Source organism: Hemicordylus capensis, chromosome 5, assembly GCF_027244095.1.
Source record: "Hemicordylus capensis ecotype Gifberg chromosome 5, rHemCap1.1.pri, whole genome shotgun sequence".
In the NCBI taxonomy this organism is placed as follows: Eukaryota; Metazoa; Chordata; class Lepidosauria; order Squamata; family Cordylidae; genus Hemicordylus; species Hemicordylus capensis.
Window position 1 is genome coordinate 13,806,675 of NC_069661.1, and position 24,550 is coordinate 13,831,224.

Below are 24,550 nucleotides of genomic sequence, written 5' to 3' on the forward strand. Positions count from 1 at the left end.
AAAGAATGATGACCACTGAGTCATCATTCTTTCTTGGTAGAATAGAGGAGTGGTTTACCACTGCCTTTCTTCTGCACAATATGAGATGATGCCTTTGCCATTGTCACGGAAGTGAGCATCCACCTCCAGCACCTTCCTATATCGCTACTGCCTGATATAGGTGACTACAAATATATATTTACTAGGCACAGTCTGGGAAGCATACCGGCAGGGATTTGAACTAACAGCCTCCTGCTCCCTAGGCAAGCTGCTTCCCTGCTGCACCATGACATACCCTAATAATATTTTGGCATTTTTAAAAGGCTGATTTCTTATTTGCACATATGCTTTCATGGATCAGAAGACTTACTTTTATATCCAAAGTGTGCTGAAGTTTGAAGCGCATAGCTTCCTGCTCCTGCCGCTGCATAATGCACTGACATTCTGCAAACTGCATCGATGCCTATAAGGAAGTATGTTAAGAGATCATACATCTGATGGGGTTTTCCAGTCTTGGGTTTCTAGATGTTGTTGGACTACCATCCATCCTCATCAGCCACAATGGCCGAAGGCCAAATAGTCAAAGGTCATTGTGGATCTGATCACATGGGAGGGCAGAGAAGGAGGGGAAAGCATACAAATCTGTTAAATAAAATGCAAATTAGTTGCAGCATAATTTGCATAATATGCAAATAATAGGCATATTATGCATATTTGCATAATATGCAAATTAGGCCACCTGGATTTGGGAAGCTTGAATATGGCAACCCTACCATGGGGGATGATGCAGGGAGAGGAAATAGAGTCCTGTAAGGCAGCCCCTTTAAGGGCTAACAGGCAGAATACAGGAGGCTGGGGATGGAAGGCAGCGGAAGGGCTAGGAGGGGTGGTGGCTGACCCTGAGAACATATATAAGGGACTTGAAGCCAGGGATGAGGAGTCCAGTGGAGATGGAGGCTGGCTGCCTGTATGGGCTGTATCCCGGGGAGGAGCAAGGCATTCCCTCTCCCTGGCAGATGGGGGAGGAACAGGGTGCTTAGAATCCCCTCCCCATCCTTGTGAGGCTTGTGCAGAGAAAACGCCACATGGAAGAGAGGCGAACTAAAAACCGGGTGTGAAAAACTCCCTGGCCAGGCTCACTTCTAGTATCAGGGCTGGCTGGAGCAAAGAGGCATCTGGGTGAATAGCTGCCGGGTTCAGCTGCCCTGTCCTGCTTGACCCTTTGATGTCCAAATCAGACACTGCCTTCCAGCCCCTCACCTTAGATGGATTAGACATGTAAACAAACATGTGGCTGCCTCTGTCATGTCTAATTTGGCCTTTAGTTGGAAATAAAAACACCTTTTTAATGAAGCCTTTGGCACAACCTCTACATTCTTGTACCCTACCACAGGGTTCCCAACCTTTTAAAAACAAGTATACCCCTTCTCTTGCAGACCTTCAGCTCAGGTACCCCATAAAGATGTTTAGTCTCAGTCTCTTCCCCCCTCCCCTCTATACACAAACACACACATTACATTTACACACGTTACATTTACGAGACAAGCTACTCCAGTCACTGGCTTACCTCCACACTAAGTTACTCATGAGTACTCCCACTGAAATTAATGAGAGAAGTTTACTTGTCCTATTAATTTCAATGGGAGTACTGAGTGCTAACTTTCTGAAGCTTGTCAAACAGCCTGAAGGGAAGGCAAGCTGAGCTTCAGCATGTCACCAGTTACCAATTTATATGCTTCTCTGATTTTCTTAGTAAATATTCTTTTTAAATGTTATCGGCACAGTCTGCACAAAATTTACTATGTTTTAGTCCTGTTGATTTCAATGGAAGAGATCTAAGTATATACTTAATTGTGCCCAGTATGCAGAACTGCCTTTAAATGTTGGATCACTCTGTGAGCTGGCCAAGGGAAATAAGGAAAATGTGGCCTGTAGAAACATACTTTATCCAGAGCTGCCTCCATGGTAGCAAGTTTCTCTCTCAAACGTTTATCCTGTGATTTAAGAATCTCCAGCTCCCCTGACATTTTGTTGTTTAAACAAGCCAGAGTGGTCATTTCCTGGCTTAACTTGTTTCTCTCTTCTTTCAGAAAGTGCTTCTCCTACATGGACAAAGCAGAAAGATTAAAACAGAGCTGAAATAAAATCATTTCAAGAATTTGAACAAAAAGCCAAAAACTAAATTGGATTTTGATTTCAAAAATCTAAATTTCAGATAACAATTTGATGAGATTTGGTCAGAGGAACCATATTGTGACAAAATGGGTGATGACCCTACTTCTACAAGGTAAAATATATACACGCTGTGGAAAAAGTTCTAAACCTATTTAATTTTTTTATAACTCTGGAATTATTGTCTTCTTTGTTCCATATAATGGTGTAGATCTTTGAGTATTTAAGACATGGAAAAGTGGACAGTTCAAGAATGTTTAATCATTGCTGTGCAAAGAGCCTTCCGAAGAATATTTCAAATTCCCAGAGCCCATCAAACATGTCATCAGAAAACGAGTCTCCACTGAGTAGAGCACATACACAACCCTCCAATGGACTGTACTCTACCAGAACCAAGAGAAACATCGAACAGAAGCATGAAAGTGTACTTAACAGCCCACAGAAACCAACAAGAGAACCATCTCTGGAACTCCAATTGTCCAAAATATCTTTAGGATGAATTCTGAAATGTGATTTGAATGGGTTTCCATATAAAATTCAGTTAATCCAGTGGGTGGCAGACATTTAAATAATGTTATTTTTCAGAAGCAGGCTATAAACAGAATCTCTTTCAGTCAGTGAGTCCAAAAATATATACCAATTTGTCAAAGTGCTGGGGTTTTTTTTAAGCTTATTTCTACAGTAAATAAAATAGGTTAATGGATTTTGCTATACTCTATACATTGATCTGCATTTCAAGGGTTCTTTTTAAAAACATAGGAAACTACCATAACAGAAAACCTGTATATTATGCTCAGAAGGATTTGCAAGATGGAGGCTTCATTTTCATAGCAATTAAAGTGCTTAGATTCTTATGCTAGGGCACCACAAGTCTGAGGCAGACTGACACCAAGAACTATCTAGCCTGATTTTGAATGGAGTTAGAATTTGGCTCTGATGTTCTACAGGAAGATATTTATCCACATTAAATATTTTAGCTGGCTGGACCTTAGTTGCATTGGCCATGGCTTCCTCCAAAAATTTAATCTTGCTCTGCAAAGCATCGATCTGTCCTCGCTTGGCTGTAACCTGTTTCTGCATCCCCATTGCAACTTTCATTGCTGAAAAAGACAAGGTTTGTCAATGCATTAGTGGAATCTTGCTTTTGTGACAGTTTTAAACATGCTTTGCAAATAGTACACGAAAAATATAGTGTTATAGGAAGTGGGAATTTTACCATCTCCATGTTCTTGTGATGGGACTTTGGGCAACAACCACCTCTGTTTCACTGGCCTTGCACTGTGCAACTTGTGGATGAATTGGGGGTGGAACTGTAGCTCAATGGAAGAGCACATGCTCAGACTGAAGAAGGTTTCAAATTCAATCCCTGGCATTTCCAGGCAGGACTGGGGAAAAGTCCAGCTTAAAACCCTGGAGTGCCATCACCAGTCAGATGAAGATGTCAAGGACTGAACCTGGGAGCTTCTGCATGCAAAAAAGAAAAGGAAGCTGCTCTACCACTGAGCTATGACCTCATCACCCTTGTGGCTTTATAGGGACATAGGAAGTTCCCTTATATCAAGTCAGACCATTGGTCCATCTAGCACCATATTGGCTACACAGACTGGCAGCAGCTTCTCCCAAGGTTACAGGGACAAGTCTCTCTCAGCCATATCTGGAGATGCCAGGGAGGGAATTTGGGACCTTTTGAATGCAAGCATGCAGGTGCTCTTCCTAGAGCAGCCCCATCTCCTAAGAGGAATATCTTACAGTGCTCTCACATGTAGGCTCCCATCCAAATGCAAACCAGGACAGACCTTGCTTAGCAAAGGGAACAATTCATGATTCAGGATTGTTCGTGGTCATTTTCCATGTGGAAATGTGAACAAAAATCCAATGAAGAAATAAACAGGTTTACAAATTACAAGCTTTGCGAAGGACAGATTGTACAAAAAACAACACTTCCACGATTACCGTGGCCATCAGACCCTTCCATGGTCTTTAGAGTGGCTCTGGTTTGGTCCAGTTCAATCTGAACGGAGTTCAGTTGCACTTTCAGTTTGGTCACAGTAGTTTCCATCTCTTCCGTTTTTTCTCGGTACTCGTTCTTCACAGCTTCAGATTCCTCTGCAACACATCAGAGTCAGAATGAAGCCATGTGTTGCTAAAGAATGAATGTGAAATCAACACACACACCCCAGGGACCTAAGCTGGAGAGGGAGCAGGAGTTAAAGGTTCAGAGGTGGAGACATAAATGTGTGGTAGTACCAGGCGTAAGGCAGAACCAGACCCAGGCTGGAGGCAGAAATGGATCAGGTCTAGGGCAAAGGCAGGGCACTTTCCAGATTACATGCTACAACAGCGGAAAATGCTTCAGCTTGGCAGGATCATATTGAAAACAGAAATAAAAGGTCCAGCCGTTTGTTGTGCAAAGCAACCAGCAGGGGGAGCAGACTTCTCTAGCTTGCACAAACCTCCTACAATGGGAAAATACAGCTACTTTTTTGCGACACACATGCAATGTTGTAGCACTATAACACAAAAATAAAATCCAAAAGAAGGCATCAGAAATATGAATGACACCTTGCTGTCAGCACAGGGACTGCGGTGTCACAACACAGGAAGTACAGAAGCACACTTAGCAGATATGTAGTAAGACTGTTGAAGTGTGTAATCTGGAAAGTGCCCAGGCAAGGGCTCAGAGATGCCAGTAGCAAGTAAAGAGGGAAAAGAACATGTTGCAGCTTGCAAAAATAGTTCATTGGGGAGAAGAGGAAGAGGAGGAGGAGGAGGAGGAGGGAAAGAGGCAGAGGTCCAAGGTCAGACAATCATTGCAGAGAGACGCATTTCTCTATGAGGAAAGCCCTATTCAGACATTATGTTGTACTAGTATACATTTGTACATTTTGGGGTGTGAATGCTATGTTCATTTAAAAAGTGAACCTAGATAAAGTCCCTTCAAATGCATGGTACAGACAGGAAGTAGACTCTTGTCCTTGTGTTCAACATAATGTGTGAATAACTGTACCTGTGTACAGATCTATACCTGTGTACACAGTATACTCAATGTACAAGTGCTGAACGTAATATGTGAATAGGGCTAATGAAGTCATACATTTTTGGAAGGGTGGTACAGAAATCGAATTAATCATCATCATCATCATCATCATCATCATCATCATCATCTCCCAACAGCCTCTGCTGGCCTACGTTTGCTGGGAAGCTGGGGCCAATGAATGGGTCTCTGCTGCATCTTAATCCTTTCTCCGCATTGCTTGCCTCAGTACAAAGCACCTTCATGTGAAGACTTTGTTCATAAAACCCTCCCAGCCGGTCCCGCTGCAGAGTGCAAGCGATTGAAACGTTGCATTTCTTTGGAATACAAGTGAATGTGATGCTAATTATCATCGCCAGCTTACGGTTCCTGTGGATTACATTGACTCTTTAAACTGCCAGGCGGCCATTCAGAAACTGAGCAACTGATGCCTAACTGCCAGTATAGGTACTGCACGGCTCGTGCAGAGGCAGTTAAAAGGCGTCGCGAGGAGCTAATCAATATTACCCGAAGTTGTCCTGTGCAGGCGCAGAACCCATTTTTATGAATGTCGAGGCCTCACTACCAGATCACCTGTTACAGGTAAGCAAGCTGTATTTCTTGTGTTCAACATAATGTGTAAATAACTGTACCTGTGTACACGGTATACTCAATGTACAAGTGCTGAATGTAATATGTGAATAGGGCTAATGAAGTCATACATTTTTGGAAGGGTGGTATAGAAATCGAATTAATCATCATCATCATCTCCCAACAGCCTCTGCTGGCCTACTTTTGCTGGGAAGCTGGGGCCAATGAATTGGTCTCTGCTGCATCTTAATCCTTTTTCCGCATTGTTTGCCTCAAACAAAGTCTTCACATGAAGGTGCTTTGCACTGAGTCAGCCCACCGATCCATCTAACCCAAGACTGTGTAGTCCCAACCAGTAACAGCTCTCCAAGGCCTGCAGCAGAGACCCTTTCCCAGCCCTGCAACCTGAGGTTCTTTTAACTAGAGAGGATAAGGTTTGAACTTAGGATCTTCTAAAGCACATGATCCACCACTAAGCTATGGACCGGTACAGTCAACAAGTGAGTCTTGGCAGCAATTAACTATTTAATAGTGATTCGCAGCCACAAGTCTAGTGTCAGAGCTTATAAAATCTGTTAGGATAAAAAGTCCTGTTGGCACCAGTCCTAAGAATACATAAGGCAGGAAATCACATTCTCAGATTTTATGCTTGCATTTCATTCATGTCAAAGATTACTCCATATCTCAATCTTGCTATTGCAACACACTACGGAAAGCCTTTTCTATGTATTATTAGCCGCCACATTTGGAGTCGGCAGGGAAGTGCCCTATTCTTTAATACCTTGGAACAGCAGATATTACTCCTTGAGCACCTAAACATATTCGAGACTGTACAAACAGTGAAAACACAGCACACGCCCTGCTGACCAGAGGTAAAGCTTTTGAATATTCCAGAAGGCTCAGCTCAGGCACAGAAGAAGCCCACTGGTATGAAGAACACAGTGGCCATGAAGAACTTTAGGTTTAACTTGAATTGCCCTTGGCAATTGTGGCTGGGGATGATAGGAGTTGTAGCCCAACAACATCTGGGGACTCACAGTTGGGAATGCTTATACTTTGGAGTGGGGTTCCCACCTGTGGCACTCCAGATGTCACTGAACTACAACTCTCATTACCCATGCGGCAATGTATTGCAGAGGATGGTGGGGGTTGTAGTTAAGCAACATCTGAAGTACCACAGATTGGGAACCCCTGATATACAGCAAAGGTTCCAATAAGGAGCATACAGAAAAATAAGATAGATGTCAACGTAGCTTAGGGTGAAGGCCACAAAAAAGAGAAAGCCAGTGAATATAAAGCCTGATACTCCATACCTGTGAGTGCAGCAAGCTCAATGCGACTGGCTTTTATTTCAGTCAAAAGATCTTCTCTTTCCAGGTTCATCTCTTTCAGCACCCGGAGCCTCTCAGAGCTCGTGTTTACCAATTTCACCTTGTCCAGTTCCAGCTCACTCAGACTAGCCTCCAATTCACGAATATGACCATCTTTCTTGTCCTGCAGCATCTATACAAACAAGCTCATTCTCATTCCCTCTCTGAGTGTAGATTTTATTGCAGAAATAAAGCTGGCAACAGCCTTCCAAACAAGTCCACAAAGGTCACTAGCCCACAAACAGTTTAGTAGACTCCTTGGTCCCCATAGATCTATGTTAAGGCATTTGTGACCTAAAAGAAGGGGCGGTGGGCAGCCAGTTTCTACAAGCTTCCCCGTATCTAGTTGTCTAGAGGTTTTCTTCGCTGCCCTTAGGGTAGGGGGGTTGTTCATATGAGGGAGGGATTTACAGCTACTTCAATACAGTAGCAGCAAGTGCCGTTCCTATAGCCAACGGCTGGCTGTTTTCATGATGATTGGCCCTTAATATGTAATATAAACATGTTTTAGAAGTTGCACTTTTGGAGAGTGTTGAAAATGGCAGTGCTGGTACTCTGGCATTTTGGCTGCATTCCCAGTCAGTTCTTGCTGGCAAGAGGGTGGACAGGTTGCTTCTTCTCTTACATGTGTATGAGATAAAACAAACTACCTGCCCACCTGCTCACCAGAAAGAGCTGAGCCAGACAGGCAGTGGAGGCAGGAGGAGGTGGCGCCTTTTTTGGAAACCCCTAGTCTTTAATTGGTGGCAAAAAAAGAGGTGGTGACAAGGCAAGGGGCGGTGCAGAGGGGCCAGCGTTAGGCCTCCACATGATACTGGAGGGGAGTGGGGGTGACCCTCCTCTTCTTTCCCAATCACAGGCTCTCTCAGGAGAGGATCCTCTCCCTACAAACCCATACCTCTTCCTTCTCACACCTTGTGCGAACAAGGGCTAGTAGGAAGAACCACAATGAACTGTAATTAACCGACATTATAAGCAGCAACGTGAACAGGCCAGATTTACTCTATGTCCCACCCAACTTATACACGCTTTATATACTCTTGTCCAAACATACACCACTTCCTCCCGCAGTAAAGCCCCCCATCTGAGAAACCTCCTGGAAAGCAATTCTGTTACCACCAGTGACAGGCAAATGGCTGTTTCCAAGTCTTATCTGAAAATAAGACTGAGCCTTTGAACCATGAAACAACTCCTTTTTCAAGTTCAAATAAAAGTTGTACGGAAATGTATGGTTGTTTCAATGATTGCCACTAAGCATATAACTCAACCTTCATCATCCTAGCATGGATTCCCTTTTGGTTTTCATAGTAATTTGAGCTGATGTTGGAATACATCAGCATCTGGAAGAGTCCTGTTTCTAGCCATGGCCAGTCAGACACTTCTGGGAAGCTCACACGCAGGGCATGAAGTTGGTCGCCACTTGGTGTCTTCTTGTTGCTCTCTGGTGATCGTGTATCAGAGGTCTAATGCTCTGAACCCCTGTGAAATTAAACATTTCCCCAAACTTCTTGTTCCAGTCTTTTCTGGACCTAAGACTTTGTGGCCATAAGACAAACTTTGTGAAAAAACAAATTAATACTTTTTGGCCCTGGAAGACGATAGAGGGCCTTTCTAGGCATTAGTAAAGTGTGGGCTTTTTAAAGCTTCTGCACAAGTTCTTAACAGTGTCCACAGTCCAGACTCTTTTGTAGAGAGCCATAGGCTCTCATTATCCCTTCCAATACAATTCGATTCTGCAGACACACACACACAAAGCACAGAGCTCATAGGATTTTTAATGTTCCAGTACTAGCAAATCCAATTCTCTTTATTAGTACTATAAACAAGAAAAGAGATGGGTTTGCAAGCTCTGGCCAGCAGGTGGCGCTTCAAGAATCATGCAAGCTCCATACCGTGTGTGGTGACAGAGTCAAATCATATTTGAAGAGAACGAGAACCTTTCTATGAAAGAACCTGAACCGAGAGTGAAATGCCATTACAAGTACAAACCTGTGCAAGAACTTTCAAAGCCCACACTTTACTTATGTCTGGAAAAGCCCAGAGACACAAGGAAAGATATACATACCTTAAGTTCTTGGATCTCCATTTTCTTGTCATTGACTTCTTTTGAAAGCTGAGATTTTTCCATCTCCATTGCACCCGCCGTCCGGCCATGCTGTCCTACAATCTGGGTCATGCTGTCGATTTGCTTCCGTAAGATCTCAATCAGCTTCTCCTTTTCCTGCGCCTGCATCCGGAAGGACTCGCACTCTGCCTGGATGCTCCGCATTTGATCGCCTTCATTCTTCAGTTGCTGGAGCTCCTGCAACTTGCTGTCCACCCGTCCGCGGAGCTTCTGGATCTCCTCATTGGTCGATGCAATCACCCTCTCCTTCTCTTGCAGGCATGATGTCAGGTCAGCCACCTGCCTTTCGGCGGCTTCTAAGTTCATCTTCTTTTCTGTCAGCTCTTGAACGACTTTGCGGAGCATGTCTTTGGTTGACTCTTGCTGGGCGGTCACAGAAGCCACCTTCTCTAGGCTCTCGTTCTTCTCTCTAATTGCAGACATCTGAAGAGAAGCAGTTATTTGCTGCCTGCTTTCAAGGAAGGTGGCTACATATTAAAGGACAACTAGGGTGGGCGGCATGGGCTCTCTTGGGCTGGAGGACACATGGGGCCAAGTCAGGACCCATCCCCACTCTCCCAGAACCACAGACAGGCCAGGGGAGCTGAGGACTTTGCTTCTCCAGTGAATCCCTCACCTGGAGCTTTTTCAGACAGCAGGCTTTACTGCAGGTTTACCACAAAGTTTTACTGTGAGTTTGAGGCATAACTGATACTCCAATACAAAAAGAGGATTTTTTTTACCCCAGACATAAATCGGACTAGGTTCCAACATGGAGAGAAAAGCCCAGAATGTGTGAAGTGCTCTCTGAAATATTACAGAAACTTTGGATTAAGTCTGGCTGATATGTGAATGCACATCCACCCTCCCAAAGTAAAGTTGCGGTAAAGTTGCTGTCTGAACTCAACTCCTGGGCACCTATGAGTTGAAGAGCTTCCTCTGCACTTCCTCTCCCATTCACTCACTCTGCTACCAGACTGCTTCCCCTACTCTACTTCCACCATTCCCAGGCAGCTCTGTCCTTTACACAGGATAGTGCAAATTGCACATATCTGGCAGTCTCACCAGTTTCCTTTGACACTGCAGCATCCTGAAGGGAGACCTTGTGGTGCTTCCAGATGGCTGCACTCAGCCAGGACATCATTGCTTGCCACTTCCATGGCTGTCTCAAACTGTCTGGCAGTTAGTCAAGAGTTGGGCCAGTTAGCTTGCCCTAAATGGGGCAGGATGAGGGCATCCATTCCCCACCAAACCATGAACAGGCCCCCAGGTCAGAATTTCACACAATCCCGGTGGGAAGCTGGTGATGATGGAAGCTTCATTATACACACACACACATATATAGGAGGTGGCTGTCCACAAGAATTGTGGCTGTGTCCCACATCCTGATGGAGTGTGGCCAAGGATCCTGGGGCATAATCTCCATTCACATGGGCAGTCAGTGACCTCTGAAGTTTTGTAAGGATGAAACCTGGACAACAGTATTTCCAGGATGGCAGGTACTTCTGGAATAATGCTGCCCATGGTTGAACCAGCCCTGACTAGGATAACAGAACAGTACTTTGCACATCATGTGCCAAGGCCCTTGACTATGCAGCGTGAGAGGCATTAAACAAACAATCAAAGCCTCCTGTGAGCCCAGAGCAGCCATCTACAGTGGACACTGTCCACCTCTGCATTGGGCCTCATCTCCTTCCCATCCATTTATCTTGTTCTCTGCCTCCACCATCTTTTCCTGACCTGACGCTCCATTTGCCCCTGACACTCCATCTTCATGGCCTTCAGCATGGATTCCATGCGCTGCAGCTCCATATTTTTGGAATCCAGCTCTCTCCGCAGATTGTCAATGGTGATGCTGCTGCCCGTATCCCGATCCCAGAGCCGCTTATTTTGCTCTTTTTCCAGGTTCAGCTCCAGAGATTTTTTGCTAAGCTCACCCTGCAAGGCAAAACAGCTTTCAAAAGATGAAAGTAAACTTCTAAAGTTTTGCATGGTTTCTAAAAAGCAATGGGGTTTTAAGTTCATTAAGTGCATCATTTTGTTACTAATCTCTGTAGCACTGACTCAGGTTATGTTTAGCAGGGGGAGAGCAACTGGCCCTATCCAACCCCAGCACAGCACCCTCCAGTGGTTGTTGCTGGTGTCTACCTTGTGTTTCTTTTTAGAATGTGAGCCCTTTGGGTACAGGCAAGCATCTTTATATATTATTTGTGAAGACTACCCTTTTTATTCAGGCTTTTGGCCATTGAGCTGTTCCTTGCTTTTTAATTTTTTTTAGCTGTGTTCTCTTTTTATCTTGTTGTTAACCGCTCAGGAGTTTTAGAACAAAGGACAGTATATAAATATAAATACATAAATAAACTTTTTTCTATGTAAACTGATTTGATAACTTTTATTGAAAAGCAGCATATAAATGCTTGTAGTAGTAGTAGCAGCAGAAGTGTTCCCTCTAACAGGGAATTCCAGACGTTGTTGACTACAACTCCCATAATTCCCAGCCAAAGGCCATCACAGCTGGGGATGCTGGGAGTTGTAGTCAAGATCTGGAATTCCCTGTTAGAGGGAATGCTGAGTAACAGTAGTAATAAGTAGTAGTAGTAGTAGTAGTAGTAGTAGTAGTATGTTTTCTCTCTCCCAAGGTTGCTTTCCCCATTATAAAATGTTGAGGCTGCAGTCCAAAACCAAACACAAGCATGGGGTGTGTGTCAGGTGTTAACAGAGTTCTGCTCTTGGCTGTCAGGTGTCAAGACAATGGTCCAAGCAGGCAAGGCCAGGGTCTAAGGGAGCTTTACACACGCTTTTACTTAGAATCTGCTCGGGAATGGAGTGTGCCAGTCCACATATTAGCTGCATTTACCTCGAAGTCCCTGTGGGCTATCAGGGACCAGTACAGACATGACGCTGTTTTCCCCCTGAATCAAGGCTGTGCATTCTGGCTTAGCCCTAAGTATGACCGGCTTAAAAAAAATCCTCGAGTTTCAGCGGCTTTTGGAAAAAACCCAGAGGCTTCTGTTCTGCCCCGCTCCCTCTCCTTTGATGTGTGCAGTGGCCATGCCCGTTATTTGGCTTTTCAAAACTCAGTGAACGGGAGTTTTCATAGGCTTTGGATATGCAGAATGGATGTAACCTGAGCCTTTTTGTCTGAGCTGATTCCATTAGCCCACAATTTTCTTCATGACAGAGAGAAAGCTCTGATTTCTGCTTTAAACCTCCCTGCCTCTTAAATTGTCTGGGTGTGTGTGTGTGTGTGTGTGTGTGTGGCAGGCGGGGGGGGGGGCATGAGGTGATGAAGGCAGTCGCTCACAAAGGCAAGGGTTAAGTGTTCTGCTGTTTGATCCAGCTTTTGGCAACTTGTCATGCCAGTCTTCTGCTCCTCCGTAGCTGTCAAACTAACAGCAACAAAAAAGCTCTCTTGCTCTCCTCCTCTCTGATGTCATTTGTGATTGGTTGGAGGAAAAACCCAGAACAAGCCAGTGCAAATGCACAGGAAAAAGATTTGCCAGGGATTATAGAGAGGAGCTGACCCTATGTGAACTGTCCATTTAATCCCCCGAACTAAACAGCTTGCGAATTTGCTGTGAAGCAGATTTGCTCTTCAGATACCCTGCGGGATGAAGGCACGTATGAATAACTCATAGATGCTGACTGCTAGTGTCCTGGTTCGAGACTCTCCCTGCTCTGGAGCCTTCCCCCACAGCTGCTTTCATTGCAGCATGTAATCTGGAAAGTGCCGTCCAGCATCGTTAAACTACAAGTAGCATCAGCGTATTGTTATTCTGGATGTCAGACATTATATATTTGCAGCGTGGTTGGTGCTGGGAAAGGGAGTCGTGATAGTGGTAATTATGTAAGTGACCTACTGACAAAATTTGGGGAAGAGACTTTAACCACTTCAGTGTAGCCGATGGGGGGGGGGGGGAATGTGGGGTGTGGGTATGCTTAAAGTGCCACCCAAACCCAGGGGTGGCTGAGGAGCTCAGTGTGCATGAGTCAGGGTGACAAATGCCACTCACCTTGCCATTCTCCCCCTCTTTTTTTATAGAAGCAGGGGCAGAAGAGCAGCTTGCCACCATAGGTAACTCCCCCCCACACACAAATCATGTAGGGAACCCTTCCTTGGAAGCTCTGATGCTTCCCAAATCCTCACAAATGGGTCCGTAAATGGATCCACTTAGCCAAGTCATTAATAAAGTGGTTTACAAAAGCACTTGGATGGTGTACTGCTTCTCTCTCGATTTCCTACCAGCAACTGATGAACCTGACCGTCCAGGCTTCCAGTTTCTTGGCTGTACTGATCCCTTTCGCTTTGAGCCTCAGACATCTCAGAATGAGCCAGATGCAACTCCTTCTCCAGTTCTTCTATCTAAGGTATTGACACAAACACACTCACACAAAAGGTGATCTTACAGCAACTTTCTACTGAGGAAAACAGGGTTGTGTATATGCTCAAGGACATAGCACAGAAAGTGTGTAGAGTGTGACCCTATGCACAGAATTCAGCTTCTTGACAACCACAAAAAATAGTTCCCAAGATAATACATTTGCAGATGTGTGGAAGATGCCCTTGGAAGTCTGAAACCATAAGGCTAGCTGGCTGAGTAAGATTTACAGTGGCTAGGGACAGTGCTTCGATTAGGGGTGTGCACAAACCACGGTTCGAGCACTGGTTCAGCGTGGGGAGGGGAGAGGGATCTTTAAGAAAGAGAGCAGGTCCTTACCTGCTCTCCACCCCCCTATGAAGCTTCCTGCTGGGGTGGCGCTCAGCTCAAGAATTCCCATGCAGCGCCAGCATGCACATGGCATCCACCATGCATGTGCAAATGTCACATGCATGCTGGCACATGAGGATTCCTGGGCTGAGCACTGTCCCTGCAGGAAGCTGCATGGGGTGGTGGAGAGTAGGTAAAGACTCGCTCTCTTCTTTCTTAAAGATCCCACTCCCCACCCTGCACCAAACTGGTGCTCGAACTGTGGTTTCTGCACACCCCTAGCTTGAATGCCCTGCCTGGTTTCTTCCTGAAGATAAACAAAGGCTACATAAGTTATGCAAAAGAGGATGGCTAGTTAAATTATTAGAAGTTTTGCAAATCAGATTGATTCACATAATGTAGGCTCTCTCAAACTATGGCCCCCAGATATTGCTGGACAACAGCTCCATTATCCCAAGCTACAATGGACTTGTAGTCCAGGACTGCACAACTTCAGTTCTTCACCTGTTGCTGGGCTACAAATCCCATTATTGACCACTGTGGCTGGGGAAGATGGGAGTTGTAGTTCAACAGCTGGAGGGCCAAAATTGTGCAGCACTGTTGCTGTACTACAACAATTTCCCTTTTTTTAGTGCAGAGTACTCTCAGCCCCATAGACGAGTCAATAGTTACAAACCACAGCCTCTGAGTTGGCAAAGGTATACTTACAACCAGCCCTCTCAACAGTTTGCACTGTGGCACCTAAAAGAGCATCTTGTATTTGGTACATTGTGTGTGGACTGGACTGCAAGCCTTCTTCCCTGAATACAGTGCTCCCCACATGAGAAAGAGATTTGTTTGGAATCTGTACCACAGTTTCTCAACCACCGGTCCCTGGACCACTGCCGGTCCCCGAAGGGTTGAGTGCCGGTCCCTGACTGGGAGTCAACCCCGCCCCCCGCCCAACAACTGCAATCAAGGCACTCACTTCCTCAATTTTGCACATGGCACGGAAGAGGAAGAGTATCACGGAGGCGTGGGACCCTTCCTGTGCCTTGCCTCCATGTGCTGCTGAGATCTTCCTACAGCTATCTTATTCCCTATCTTTACAGCTTCAAACTCTATGCAGCGCGGGGGCATCAAGGAAAAGGTATGGCATTGGGTGCCACTTGAAGGGCTGCTGGTTCTTGCATGCTCATTGTTTGCAGCCAAAGGTTGATTGATTGAAACCCAGCTGCCTGTTGCAACCGAGGCGCCTTGAGAGGGAATGCTGTTTCCCTCTTGCATCAGTGGAGCGTTGTGGTCCCTTGGTCCCCTATAACCCCCTGGTCTGCACTGCTGGTGGAAGACAGCGGTCCCCTTTGTGACCTCGCCAGGCGGTGGAATCTCTGGCCGGGATCATGCAGCAGTGAGGGCTAAGTGGCGGAGGGAAGGAATGCCGCCTTGGCTCGGGCTTTGCAGAAAAGGGAGTGCAGGTGGACCTTCCTCGGGGGAGGGGGAGCAAGCACGCGTACCAAAGAGGGCTAAGTGGAGGAGGGGGGCAGTGTGGTATGGGGAAGAGGCAAGATACCATTTTGTGCGTTCATGCAAAAGGGTCATTGGATGAATGGCACTGGAATGAAGTGAACCTGGGGATTTGATGCCCCAGCACGGTTCGTGTCCAATCCAAACTGATTTAAAACCAGCTGCCTGTTGCGGCCAAGGCACCTTGAGAGGAAACGCCATTTCCCTCTTGCATTGGTGGAGTGTTGTGGTCCCTCGGCCCCCCTATAACCCCCTGGTCTGCACCGCCGGTGGAAGATGGCAGTCCCTTTTATGACCTCGCCAGGTGCGGGGGACAACCTCTGGCCGGGATCATGCCATGGTGAAGGCTAAGCAGAGGAGGGAGGGAGGAGGGCTACCTTGGCTCGCCTCGCAGGTATGCGTGGGCAGCATGTGGGACCACGTGAGCTGCGTGGCCCCAAAGGCAGGCTGGTGTGATTGGCGCATGCAGGGGAGTTGGGAGGGAGGCACAGAAGGGCGCGTTGTGAGAGAGGAAGGGGGAACAACTGCTACACTCTGGTGCGCAAGCACCGTGGCGGCAGCTCTTGGACCCAGGCAACCTTCCAAGCACAGTCCGGTGCACCATTGCCTCACCCACCCTGAACAGTGCCTCATCTCCCCAGTGAGGAAAATGAGGCATCCACCACTACAACACCCCACGCCCTCCGCCATCTCAGAATCACCCCCTTCCCTTTAATGCCAGGTCCCCACCGCTCTTCTTCACATTTTCTTTCACCGTTAAAAAAAACCCCATTCCCAGCACCTGCCATGTAACCATTTTTAAGGAGTTTTGGAGGAGCTGTGCGGGTTTCAATAGGTCCGCCTCACAAAGTGCACATCTAATAGCAGGAGCCAGATCAAGCCAGGTGATCATGACCAAGCAGCATTGACACAAATGAGAGATGACTAAATTAATTTCAGTGGGTGGTCCTGACTAATGTCATCTGGATCCGGCCCTGCAACTACACAACTCCTGCTAAAACTCCATCTCCATCATGAGAGGGTTAAACTGTAGATTTCTGGCTCTACTGAACTTGCCCAGCTCTCCTCTCCTCACATCCTTTTTGCTTTGCTTGACATCCAGCCTGATGAAGCATTTTGGGGAATTCAAAAGCTTGCTTGTATGTTGTTTTCATTGGCCCCATGTAGCTTTTGAATTTTTCTAATAGCCCAACATCCCCTCTCCATTGAGTAATCACAAGCACCCCCACGCCGCACATACTGAAGACATACTGGAGACAAATTTGTTCACCCAGGCTTTTAGATTCAGGGGTTCTCAACCTTGGGTACCCAGATGTTGGTGGACTTCAACTCCCATAATCCCCAGCCATAATGGCTAAATGCCATTGTGGTTGGGGGTTATGGGAGTTTAACTGAGGGACCCAAAGTTGAGAACCCCCAATATGCCATGTTTGCAAAAGATTCCAAATTTAATTATTTTAATGCTTATATTATTTTAATTGTAAACTGCCCAGAGATGCAAGTTTGGGGCAGTATAGAAGTCTGATAGATAGATAGATAGATAGATAGATAGATAGATAGATAGATAGATAAACTTGAAACCCCTTTACTAACTGCTGGTCCAGGAAACTGTGCATGAAGAATGTAGTGGTCCTTGAAACTCTGCATGAAGAATTTAGCGGTCCTTGACTCCAAAAAGGTTGAGAAACACTGCTATAGTCGATGCTGGCGGGGGGGGGGGGCAGGGCCCGGCTGTCAGTTCCCAAGAAACAGCCGAAGCCGGTCTGGCTGCTGTTCCAGAACAAACACAGCAGTCTGACGCAGTAAAGTCAGGGACTGAGGAATCAGGTGAGGAGTTAAACAGGCAACCCCCGATGACTCCGCAACAGCTGTAGACGTGCTTTATAGTCCAAGCTGATAACTCTCAGCTGGCAGGGATTCAAGGCTTATCAGCCCTCTGCAAGAGGCGTTTACTTCTCCTGATGGATTCCAGCTGCGAGTGCTGTCTTGTGACCCGTCTTTGCTGTGGAGTCAGTGGGGGGTTGCCTGCACAACTCATCCTCCGGTTTGTCAGTCCCTGTCTCTGCTGCCTCAGACTGCTGTGCCTGCTCTGGGACATCAGCTGGACCTGCCTCAACCATCTCTTGGGAACTGACAGCTGGGCTCTGCCCCTCAGGCACCCCTGCATTGGCTAGATGGCTGTCAATATCCCCCTCCTCCTCGTTATCTGAGACCAAGGGCGTGACAATAGCCAAGTTTGTCCAAAATAAAGCTTTACTTTTCTACTAACTGAGGAGCAACAACCCACAGGTCTAAATGCATCATTGGTTGAAAAGAAACTGAATCAAAATGGTGCCCGACTGCTGGGAAAAGGAAGGCACTGAGCACGTGCACAGCGGGGGGGGGGGCACCAGAGAGGAGCTAATTAATCCATCTGGAAGGTCCCTGCACAGGCTCAGTAACCCATTTCTCATGATGACAACATATCACTAGCAGATAATAAATAATGTTATTATTATTATTATTTTACACACACACACACACATACACACACACACACACACACACACACACACTGAGGGAAGGACAAAAAAGAGCCAAAGAGCATTTCTTGAGGACAAGCTTAGGCCCACAGTAAGGTTTCTGAAAAAGAAATAAAGCCTGGTTCACATTAACGCTCCTATCCTAAACATAATCAGAAGTGAGCCCATAGAAAACTGCTCTGTATAAATATGGATACTTTTAAAATATATTATTTGCGGATAATAAAGAAAAGTGTTGCAAATGTGTGAAAAATGTTTTCCATTCAAAGATGTTCAGCAACAGAAGGAGCTGGGCAAGATATTTGACATCCTTCACCATCACTCCAGAGCTACCTGTGCCTTGGAGTACTGATTTAGCACTCAGCGTTCAGTGTGGAGTTCAAGTGGATTCCAACATGACCTCAGCATTGTGGCAGTCACATCATTAGGTGTCTTTCAAGGGGCAGATTAAGCTTTTTGCCGCCCATAGGCAGCAGAAGATTTGCCGCCCAAGGGGCAAGGGTAAGGGGTCTTGCGGTGGGGAAGTAAAGTTAAATCCTTTCCCCCTTACTTTAAAAATGCCACTGTGTAGCAGCAGCGGTGCAGTGGGGACAGTGGCGAGAGCTCCCCCCGCCTCTCAAACCATGACAGGTGAGGTCGGGTGCTGGAGGCAGGCGGCAGAGATGGCAGCGAATGAGCTCCTCACACAGGCCCGCCTTCCTCCCAAATGTTACAGATTGGGCAATTTTGGCCTGTTTGGGTCCTCTCCACGCGCACATGGAGGTCCCAAGTCGGCCCAATTTGTATAATTTGGGAAGAAGGCAGGCCTGTGTGAGGAGCTCTTTTGCCACCATCTCTTCCATCCAGAGACAGCAACGAAAGAGCTCCTCACATGGGCCCTCCTTCCTCCCAAATGATAAAGATTGGGCTATTTTGGCCTGTTTGGGGCCTCTGAGCACAGAGATTTAACTTTAACTCTCCCACAAGATGCTGCTCCCCAAAATTTGCCGCCATAGGCAGCTGTTTATACTGCCTATGCAGTAATCCGCCTCTGTCTCTTTCTGCCTTCTCTCTAAGATCAGCAGATGTCTAAGGTCCAGTGGAAGAAGCTGGCAATGCAGCAACTTCTCATGCCACCATCACCTTCTTGCAAGAGCTAGGACAACGCTGGCATGAAGAGTCATTTCCTCATGAATTCCTACCAAGTGACCAGGGACTTCTGCCTAGAAGCAGTGCCTAGAGGAGAGATGCTACAGAGACTTCCAAACTACTGAGATCAAAAGCAGCCCTCCGGAACTACCCTGTTGCTGGGTGCTGCTGGTCTGTTTGCAGACATAGAATTACTACATATCTTCTGAAATACTGAATGCACTGCATGCATTTATGACCAGACAAGCCATCTTATCCTAGATATGAACAACACCAATCTTGCGTTCACCTTGTCCTCGGATGCTCGCCTTGATTCTCGTAGCTCAGAACGCAGCTCAGACACAGTATCTTCCAGCTGATTAATCTGGCGCATGTACAATGAATTCTGGGTTTTTGCTTGTTCTCTGAGGGGGAGGGATGGAAGAAAGAGAGAAAATTAACAGCCTGAAAGTGGGGAGGAATCAAATTGTGACAAATTTGGGGATCATTCAGTTACAAGGTTGTTTAATAATGTTTTGCATTTGTATAGTGATCTCAAGTATTCTAAGAATTGCATGTGTATTATAATGCTATCCTTTCAACAATCCTGTAAGGTCAGTCATTATCACCATCAACCCATCCCCTAAGGGGACTATCTTACAGTGCTCACATGTCGTCTCCCATTCAAATGCAAACCAGGGCAATCCCTGCTTAGCAAAGGGGATAATTCATGCTTACTATCACCAGGCCAGGTTGAGAACAAATACGAATCTGAATACAATGAATATTTATTCATCATAAAACCCCTATTCTAAGCTGATGGGGGGAAATGATGACCCCTTTTGATCAAGCATCTCATGATACTTAAGTACACACATGGGCTATACATGGATGGGTAATTTTTAAATTTGCAACCTACCCCAAACCCTTGTGCCAGAAATGGAAACACATAAGTGCATTTATTATTACTGCAATCATAAATTGGCTTCCAACAAGGCTGGAAAAATATTTCAATGTCTAAATGCAAATCTCAAAAGTTTTGGAGCCAGCATTAAACTGAGGCGAATTGCTGGCCTTGTACAGCACCGTGTAAAAACCTTCAGATGTGCACCACCTTCCAGGAGCGCAAAGATCATGGGCTCAGGACTGTTCTAAGACATGTCTTACTATGAATTTTTTCATGCAACACTGAGGTTTCTCTTCTCTGGGAAGGCAAGAAAGGAGCTGTCCCAATCCCAGTCAGCTCTTTCCCCATCCTCAATTTCTCAGCCCAAAATGTCTTTATAAAAGGTTTAAAGAATCCTGAGACAAATCTAGTAGGAAATCAAAGCTTCATAATGATGCAATCGAGGTTTGTGCATTTTAGTAAATGGAGTTTGCTTCAAAATACTTGCAGAATATTATGATTGTGAGACCTACTGAATGATCTCCAGCTGACTTTGGATACTGCTTGCATGGCTTTGGGAAGCACTAGCTTTTTCACTCAGGATGTCCAGCTCCTTTTCATGTTCACTTATCAGTTTCTCAATGCTGTTATTTAAAGAAGAAAAAAGTGGGGGAGGGAGTAAGACATCAGCAATCTGTCCGTTTGCATTTATAAACTGCACATTGTCCATGACCCCAGGGCAGTACACAACTTATTAAATACACAACAAAACCAATCTCTCTATATAGAACATTCAATCACACTTTAGCATGACCAAAAAAAAAGAATCCAGGATAGGGCAATCTAGGTAGAAGGCTTGATCCTTAATTATTGGGGTCACCTAGTTCTGTTCTCAAGTACTCCCTTTACTTTCACTCAAAAAAATACAAATGGCTGCCATTTGCAATGTAAACTGCTTGACTGTTTCTAACGAAAGTGGTATGTACGAATTTAAAATAAAAATACAAGTGATATAACAGGGAAAAGTAACCCTGCATTTCAGGACGATGTTGCACTGCAGGTAAAACCTGCCTTTTGCCCCCAATAATGGCAGCCATGTCTACTTTACATTTCCTTTTTAGATTGTGAACCCTTTTGGGACTGGGACCTATCTGGTTTGTTTACTATTTATTTTTCTGAGAAAACTGCTTTGAGAACTTTTGTTAAAAAGCAGTATGTAAGTATTCGTAGTAGTAGTAGTACTAGCAGAAATAGAAGCTGAAAGTGTAGCAGAGAGGCCAGGACTGTGGTGGTGGGGAAGAGGACATTAACCGTTTGCCCTACTGCTGGCCCAATCTTAATCAAGGCCCTCTCTGCAGGGATTTTAGCAAACAAATGTTAAATGTGCTAGGGTCAATGACACAATTAACATAATATACTTTGTCCCTTGTATCAATTAATTGGTCAGGTTAATAGATTAAAGACTGCACCACTGTCTGCATTTCATTCTGTGTTTAAGAGAAAGGAAAATGTCCCTTCTACGATTATACCAGCTGTGACATGGGTACATCATCTAAGAACAGAGGATTCCCCCCACCCCCGTAGAACTATTATATTTTCTCATATACACATTTGTGCAGTCTTGCAACACAATCCTATGTATGTCTACTCAGAAGCAAATCCCACTGAGTTGAATAGGACTTGCCGTCCAGGTAGGTGTGCATTGGGCTGCAACCTCAACCCATTTTTTAATGTCGTGATAGCTCTGCTGTTTTCCCAAATCTTCCTGAACCTAACCTGAACTGACCACTGCCCCAGATGAGGCCAGCTTGGGAATGGAGCATCATGATGGTATGTGGGATTGAGGAAAGGATTTGAAATATTTTCCCTCAATTAAGCTCAACAGCCACCTAATGGCACAGCAGGGAAATGACTCGCCTAGCAAGCAAGTGGTTGCTGGTTCAAATCCCCGCTGGTATGTTTCTCAGAATATGGAAACACCTATATAAGGCAGCAGCAATATAGGAAGTTGCTGAAAGGCATCATCTCACACTGCACAGGAGGAGGCAATGGTAAACCTCTCCTGTATTCTACCAAAGACAACCAAAGGGCTCTGTGGTCACCAGGAGTTGACACCAACTCGAGGGCACAGCTTTACCTTTACTTTAAGCTCAACAGACTTTGTGCTTGCAGTAACAACAAACCTATGATTTTGACAAATTAGGACCGACTGATTGTTTTTGAGAACATGTCACAGGAATTGTATCAGCAGCATGCATGTGATTCATAACTAATTTTCTTCATTTACTTTAGCTTTGAACTACTGTCATGACATCATTAAGTAACACTAGTTCTTGTTCCTCCTAACAAAAGCAGCAACAAATAATCCTCATGATCCTTGACTGGAATTCCTTGCTTTAAAAGGCCAATTGATGAGACCACAAAACTCAAAGTTTGCCATCAGACAAAACAGTTGCTCAACGTATTTGACCAATGAGCCAAACAGGTGCCTAAATTTGTATATCCAAAATCAACACTGATTTGCATAGCTGCACGTGTTTATTTTAAATGATTGTTCTGTAGAATCTCAAATGCTGCTGGCATTTGGGAGTGGGTGGGTTGAAAAACAGTAAAGAACTGAAACCTAAGAGAAAATGGGGTGGAGAATCTGATAAATACAGTTTGATAAAAAAATTAGAGGCTATTTTTGGAAAACATTACTAAAAATGTTCTATGGACAAAATATTTAATTCTTTTTAGTAAGGAAACAGAGAACAAGATACCTCTCTTGATGCTGTTGAAGCAGAAGTTCAGTTTTGGATTGTGATGCTGTCTTCAGCACTTCCACTTGCTCTTCCAGCTGTTATTAATAAAATATAACAATTGTGAGCAATTGTTCTGTCTCAAAACTGGACACTGTGGACCTTTTATGGAACACATGATCTGATGCAATGAGAGATAGCCAAGATGACTGGATTCACAATTGTTATGTTGATACCAACAAGAATTTCTAGGCTATTATAGACTTTGCTCATTAGCTGGGTTCAACAAAATGTGAATGCTTTGTACTAATCAAGGTTAAGCTGCCATACAATGGTTTGAGCATCCAGGTGTGTAACAAACAAACCATAGTTTAAAGTCGCTTGTTTGCTTTTGTTTCCAGCAGGACTCAGCTCCATAAGATCACTCCCATCACTATGGTGGAGCAGCCTCTTGGGACACTGGCTCGGTTGCCTCAATTATCTCCACTGAAGCAATAGAAAGCTAGAGTGGTGTAGTGGTTAGAGTGCTGGACTAGGGTCGGGCGGACCCAAGTTCAAATCTCCATTCAGCCATGAAACTCACTGGGTGACTCGAGGCCAGTCACTTCGCACTCAGTCTAACTTACCACACAGGTTCATTATGAGGTTAAATATAACCATGTACACTACTCTGCGCTCTCTGGAGGAGCAGCGGAATAATAAAATGTAAAAATAAATAAATAAATTGGTTTGTTAATGGTCTGATAATTCCAACATAACACAAAACCAAGCCATGCTTACCAAACTATAATGTTTGTGTTACATCTGAACCAACCATTATTTTTTGATGTAAGAGCCAACTATGTATTTGGCAAAATTCCACATGCCTCTGAGAACGATAAGGCTACTGTCTCCATAGTCACTTATGTCAAACTAAGGGCCAGGGCCTAGCAGCTGGAAGGACATGCATCTGGCTCTGTTCACTTGTCAAGGGCTTCAACAACTGTGCTAAGTGTGCAGCATCACTCATCACCTTCACTGCCAGGCCCCAGTGCCTGAAGGAAAGGTGGAGATCATCCTGACTCAGCCTGTCTGCCAGAGGCTTCAGTTGTTCCGGGGACACAGAATCTGCATCAGACTATTGGTCCATCTAGCCCAGTATTAAAACAGCTCGCCCTCCTAAAACCCAGAGGAGGGGAGCCACCTACGGCTTGCCCTGCTACCCCACGGGGGGCAAGCCACCACACACTCCACCCTACCTTGGTAGAGAGGAGCTCCACCAGAGCTGCGGACAAGCCCAGTGAAGTTTCTTTTTTCCCCTGCAGAAGGATGCCAGACCACCTGGAAACCCCCAGAGGACACCCCGGACGATGTGCCACCTCCCACCCACAAGTTGAGACTGGGTTCCCCCGCTCTCCTGGCTTGGACTCTATCCTGGACTCTGTCCAGATTCACATACGCGTGGATCCGAAGGAGGACTTGCATACATTGGCGATGCCTTGCAGCTTGTGACTAACTCAGATGGACTCTTATTTTCTTATGGCTGTCTTGACCTGCATATATGTATGTACATATGTATGTAACCTCCTACCTCGGGAATGTGATCTATAACATATCTGCATGCTAAACGAACCATGCCAGCACAGCAGCTGACCATGCCAGGAACTTCTGCTGACAACACCCCTGGAGGACCCCCTGGACCTGGAGAAGACCCTCCACCGTCAAGGACCCATGCCACACCCAGAGGCTGCAATTGGCAGAAGAAGACTGGCACGGCCCTGCCAGCCACATGCAAGGTGAGGCTGGGATCTGTCCCTCCCTTGGACCTTTTGGACATTCCTCTCACTGAACTCTTTTAACCGGACTCTACCCAA

At 45.5% G+C, this 24,550-nt stretch overlaps 1 protein-coding gene across 11 annotated transcripts in view; it reads right to left on the minus strand.

Annotated features, from left to right (window-relative positions):
* Positions 1–24,550, minus strand: part of CCDC158 (coiled-coil domain containing 158) — an 89,873-nt gene that overhangs the window by 43,658 nt on the left and 21,665 nt on the right. For 9 of the 11 annotated variants that reach the window (XM_053255412.1, XM_053255413.1, XM_053255409.1 and 6 more), the window contains 11 exons: positions 22,719–22,795; positions 20,490–20,600; positions 19,381–19,495; positions 13,473–13,592; positions 10,970–11,167; positions 9,191–9,673; positions 7,069–7,258; positions 4,099–4,257; positions 3,139–3,251; positions 1,923–2,081; positions 350–442 (listed from right to left, as the gene is read on the minus strand). In XM_053255412.1, coding sequence (XP_053111387.1) covers positions 350–442; positions 1,923–2,081; positions 3,139–3,251; positions 4,099–4,257; positions 7,069–7,258; positions 9,191–9,673; positions 10,970–11,167; positions 13,473–13,592; positions 19,381–19,495; positions 20,490–20,600; positions 22,719–22,795 — 1,818 coding nt within the window. The remainder of the gene's footprint in view (positions 1–349; positions 443–1,922; positions 2,082–3,138; positions 3,252–4,098; positions 4,258–7,068; positions 7,259–9,190; positions 9,674–10,969; positions 11,168–13,472; positions 13,593–19,380; positions 19,496–20,489; positions 20,601–22,718; positions 22,796–24,550) is intronic. The other 2 variants (XM_053255411.1, XM_053255414.1) reach the window with 2 other exon arrangements.